General features: G+C 43.5%; 1 protein-coding gene across 1 annotated transcript; it reads left to right on the top strand.

The window, feature by feature from the left end:
- The first annotated feature begins 3095 nt into the window (after window positions 1-3095).
- On the top strand, window positions 3096-5612 carry LOC136543906 (uncharacterized). Its single transcript, XM_066536227.1, has one exon. It carries the CDS (start codon window positions 3096-3098, stop codon window positions 5535-5537), a length of 2442 nt encoding a protein of 813 aa, XP_066392324.1. The 3' UTR covers window positions 5538-5612.
- The last annotated feature ends 234 nt before the right edge of the window (window positions 5613-5846 follow it).

Raw genomic sequence — 5846 nt, 5'->3', positions numbered from 1 at the left:
AGCTTACTGGAGATTGTTGCTTCTAGCGAACTGAAGAATTTATCCATTGTTTTTTCCCCATTAGTCTATACACATGAAGTACTTGGATTGCTATGGAGGGTTCATTGTGTTAGAGTTGAATTGATGCTTGACGACCAATCCAGCATATCTATTTCTTTATAATAGTGTAATCCTTGCATGCATGCTGTCTCCTGTTACCTTGCTCACAGCTTTCTCCCCTGCTGACACGCTTGTTAGCCCAATAGTCTTTTCCCCACCAATAAAAAGGGTGGTCTAAACACTGAACTATAGATTTAGCTTGGCTTGTGGTTGGGTTCATAAACTTACTAAAATTTGTGGACTAGTGTCTAAACACTATCTTGAGTTATGCTTAATTCAGTTCAATGTCTATTAGAAATTACTTTTCTCTTTGCCTCTGAATATTTTTTCCTATCCACAAGATTACTCTAAGTAATGAAAAATGGTCTTTTGCAGGAGGCTTTGGGAATTTCTTAGTTTAAGAACAGACTGTAGATATGTTGATCAGTAGCCGTGCTTTGTTTATATGGTTTCAATAACATTGTGTTTTGTAACTGTATAATGACATTGAAACATTGAGTCCATTGTTATGAACAACAATGATATGTAACAACTTTCATGCTGATTATATGTATCGAGATTGCTAAATGTAACATGTTGATGCATGGCTAAATGATACTATTCATGTATGACGAAATATGATGATAGTCATTAGTTATGAGCCGTGCTTGTAGACTTCATTACTGTATGGACAATATATATTTTAATATGCTATTGCTACTATTTTAAAATAATTTTTTGTGTGTTTAACTCTTTTTCTGTGAGGCTGGCTACACAGAAATATTATTTTTAATCTGGGCGAAATAAATTTTTCTGTGAGTTCACTAGACCGACAGAAAAAAAACATGTGTTTTTCTGTGCGTTTATTTCTTTTTTCTATGTGGATTAACACACGGAAAAATTAGTTTTAATCTGGGTGAACACAATTTTTCTGTGCGTGTGTGACCCACAGAAAAATTATTTCTGACGGTGAACCCACAGAAAAAATTGATTTTTGTATCATTCTATTTTTGTGGGTTATTTTCTCACGGTACACCGTCAGAAAAATATTTTTCTGATGGTATTCGAATTTTTTCGTGGGTTTTCGCACACACAGAAAAAAGAGAGATTCCAGTAGTGCTTCTTTATTAGATCTACAAATATAGCCATCCACTATTTTAGATTCCCTTGCTAAAGGTGGAGAACGGGACTGACCTTTAGAGGTGTATAAATATATAGAAACTATTGTGGAGTAGAAAGATATGGAGCATGATTTTCATGTAAATGAGTCTCCAATTAATGATTTTATGAGAGACACATGGAGATGCTCTAATATCTGGATTTTAGATGGACCTCATTTACAGCAATTACAAAATTATTTACACATGCGTTACAATCATTTTTAGGAGTAATTTTTTAGTAATAATGCATAATGCATAAATTAAGTGTTTCCCAAACTTGAACTCCCAATCTACAGCTTGAATAACACTTCTCTACCACTGCACTATACATTTTTTGTGAGTATATATAAAATACTATCTTTTTATTTCAACATTTTGTAATTTTGTATTAAATATTTTAGTTACTAAATGAATTCAAATGAAAAAATTTTGACTACAAAGTACTAAATTTTTCAAACACCTACAATACTGATATATGATATGTCTCCATCCAAGATTGTTTGAAAATCTAAAAAATTAAATCTCTAAACATGCGTTTATATAACAAATATTTGGGACTATAAGCAAATTCAAATAAAAAACTTATCAACAACAAACTTGCATATTAGACCGACCACTACAACTCTGGTATTAACCATGTGAACATTCAAGATCGCTTGGAAATTCTAAATTTGTAATTTCAAAAGCTAAGACCTTAAAACACGTATTTAGGATTCTAAACTTCAAATTAAAAACTTTTCAACTACAAAGTTATAGATAGTATCTACAGCTTTGGTATAGACCATGTGAACATTTGAGGGAACATCTGAGGTTGTTTGAAAATTTTAATTTTCAACATTTATGAGCTTAAAACAACATTTTGGTGCTCTAATCAGTTTCAAATAAAAACTTCTTGGCTACAAAGTTGTAGATTGCATCATAGCTACAATTTTGATATAAATTTCATCTTGATCCAACTTTATTTGGAAAAGTCATGGATTATCTTTTGTTGCAACTACTTTAGAGGCGGGTCTCTTATGATGTTTTTCTCTGTTAATCGATTTCTAGACGCACACACTCAGAATTCCCGTCTCTGTTAATAGTCATTTTCAGAGGGTGCATTAGAGGTGGACGCCTTAGCACACTCGCCTCTATTAATAATTAATAATCGATTAAACGACGCAGTCACCTTGGGATGCCTTCCTCTGAAAATGATTAATACAAGTGGGCATTTGCTTGAAGGCTGCCTGACCATTTACAGATGTGGTCCCTAAGTGTACCCACCTTTATTAATCAGAGAGATTGTCTTCTAAAATCTTTTTCTGGTACTGTAACATGAACATAGCGTGTAACATCTGTTTTTTATACAAAGTTGTTCGATCTATAATAAGATGAGACATATATAGCAAGACCTTAAAGTTAGATGGCTGAGAAATCATACTTTCTCTATTCTAAAACATAAGGGAATGCAAATTTATTTTAAGTCAAACTATAGTAACTTTGTTCAAGTTTAGAGAAAAAAAAGAGAGAAATATTTTGAACTACAAATTAGCTTAATTTGATACATTACGAAATGTATTTTTATAATATACTTTGATGTGTAATGTTAATAATCTTCTCTATAAATTTAGTCGAACTTAATATAGTTCGACCTAGGACACAAACTCGAATAATCCCTTATATTTCAAGAGAGATGGAGTATGATGGAAGCTAATTGAAACACATATATAGGTGTTATATTATGTATATGATGCTCAAGGGAACCTTCCCTTTATTTCAAGCCATCCAAACCCCCGCTCAAGACTTCTCCTATTTATCCTTATATATATGCATGAGTGAGCGTTCACCCAAGCAGCCACCAGCCCTTAAGCTAGCGTGATGGAGCCCCTGTATGCTGGAAACCTAGCGGAGGCTTGTGGCGCAAACAACATCAGCATTTTCAAGAACCTGACAGACTCGTATAACAGCCAGCTAAATGACACGGCCACTTTGTCCACCTCCTTCATCATGTTCGTCCTCACTGCTCTCTTCTTCAACCTCAACCTCTTCAGCGGGCTGTCACGCGTCAGCGCCATTCTGGACCCCAAGGTCAGGCTGGGCCTCACCTCGGCGCTCTCGCTGTTCCTTCCCGTCATGTCCTACCTCTTCTCGGAGGCCAAGAATAGCAAGGACAACGACAGCAGGTTCAAGTCGGAGCTCCCGCTGAGAGCACGGTTCATCCTCATCTGGATGCTCCTTGTAGAGCTCCTCAGCAAGAAGGTGGAGGCGATCAAAATGCAGGGGTACTCGTACTCAGGCACCATCGAGCATGCCGGGCGCGTGCTCTGGCTCGGTGGCCTCGTCTTCTCCAACCTGCAAGGAACCGGCAGGAGGGCGATGACGGGCATCCTCTGGCTGCTATGTGCCACCAAGCTGGTGCAGAGGGTCTCCTTCGCCGAGGTGGGCAAATGTTCGCTCGCCTTGGGCAAGAACGCCGGGGTCATCACCTCCTACATGGCTCAGCTGCTAGAAAAAGAGCAGCAGGGGCACCGGATCCGACAGGAAGATGGGGACGAGCTGCTGAAGGGATGCCGGTACGCGGTCATGGAGGAAGACAGCTTGGTGGTTGAAGCGATCCCAAGCGGATACAGGCTCAAAGACGACGGTGATGGCGGCGACGCCGTTGCCACCGTCGGCAAAATCTGGAGGCTCGCTGAGACCGATCCTCTGCTCGCTTCTCTCGACCGAAGCCACCGGCTGAGGCGGCTCTGCCTGTCCTTTTCGCTCTTCAAGCTGCTTCGCCGGAGGCTGGAGCGCCTTCCAGCGGCGACTGCGGCAGAGACCCGGAACTACCGGGAAATCATCCTTAGAGGCTTGTACGACAAGTACTCCCGGCACGGGCAAGGAGGAGGCGCGGCGGCGGAGGTGACGTTCCAGGTGACAAACGACGAGCTCAACTTCCTGTGCGAGTATTACCACTCCGTGGTCCCCGTCGTCCTGGCGAGCCCTTTCTTCTTGATAGCCAACTACTTCCTCCTCCCACTCGTGGTGTTCGTCCTGTGCCTCGTGCTCATCGTTCTGTGCAGCAACGGCGACGTCCCGTTCGCCTTCCGCAGCATACACAGCGACAACTACTTCACTTTCTTCGGCGCCATCCAGATGACTCGATGCCTGCGATGGGTGTTCAAGTACCCCGTAGTGTTCTTCTGCACCGTTGACTTCACAATCACCTCGCTCCTTTTCCTCATGTTCATCTACGAAGAGGTGTGGGAGTTCTTCGTCTTCCTGCTCTCCGACTGGTTCCTGGTGTCGCTGATCTGCAAGTACACAGTCAAACCCCAGTGGCGCAACAGCCGCACCTTGGGCTGCGCCATCCGCTGCATCCTGTTGGTACGAAGCCTGATAACCCGCCCAGGCATCAGGTTCAACCAGTTCTCCGTGCTCAGGTTCTGCGGGCTGACGATGCCGACCCATCTCCCGCTCAAAGCTTCGCTCCTCGTTCCGGCCATTCCGGTGCCCAAACAAGTGAAGCGTTCCATCATGGATTACTTCACCAGGCTGTACGACGCTGATGGAAGCTACACCTCTCTTACTCTCACCAACGGAAGGTCCGCACTGGTGGCGGGCCATTCCGACCTCCTGCCGTTCTGCGACAACGACAGCGTCGCCGAGGTTATCCTCACCTGGCACGTCGCCACCATCCTCCTGGAGGTAAACCATCCACCACCTCCTCAGGCTCAGGCTCAGGCTCAGGGTGGTCACACTTACACCAACAATGTGGCCATGACGCTATCCAAGTACTGCGCTTACTTGGTGGCCTTCCACCCTGAGCTGCTCCCGGACAACCAGGAGAGCACGGAGCGTGTGTTCAAGGGCTTCAAGGCCGAGTTGTACGACCTACTTGGCTTCTGGGGCTACTACTTCTCACCGTGCAGGCACACCAGGTACGGCAAGATCATGTCAAGCAAGCCGGTGTTGGAAGACGAAACTAAGGCGGCGACGGCAAGAACAACTGCGGCGGCGGCGGTCGTGCGCAAGGGCGCGGCGTTGGCGCGTTTACTGGAAGAGAAAGCCGCTGCCAATCCTGATGAACAGGAGGGCGTGTGGAAGGTACTGGCCAACCTTTGGGTCGAGCTCTTCGTGTACAATGCAGCCTCCAGCAACGAGGAGTGCGTGGGAGGGCACGAGAATGTGCTACCAAAGGGCGGCGAGTTCATCACAGTGCTTTGGGCGATGGCCACACATGCCGGCATAAGCCGACCGGCCGACACGCCGCCGGTGGAAGTCGCGATCGAACGCATCAAGGAAACAACGACAACGCATGTTGATGTTTCTGTGTAAGGACAAAGGAATTAGGACAGATTCTGGCACGATTCATCTGCAATTCGGCATTTCTATTTGTTGTGTCATAGATATATATATCTTTTGCTTATACTTTGGTGTGGTTCGTCCCTTAGAAAAGTTTGCTTGATTATTATTGCGTGTACACATATTTATATGGTTGATCGATTGAGTTTGCTTGTCGACACTTTAATTTCAGTCTCATTGAACTTTTTTGAATTTTGATGTAAAACCTAAACAAGTATGTACAAAATAGTTATATTTAATTTATTTTGAAAACCAATAATGCATTAACCACGCGTGTGATGC

The sequence above is a fragment of the Miscanthus floridulus genome, chromosome 3, assembly GCF_019320115.1.
Source record: "Miscanthus floridulus cultivar M001 chromosome 3, ASM1932011v1, whole genome shotgun sequence".
NCBI classification, from domain to species: domain Eukaryota; kingdom Viridiplantae; phylum Streptophyta; class Magnoliopsida; order Poales; family Poaceae; genus Miscanthus; species Miscanthus floridulus.
Note: the sequence above shows the minus strand (reverse complement) of the source record. Positions and strands in the feature narration are given on the sequence as shown.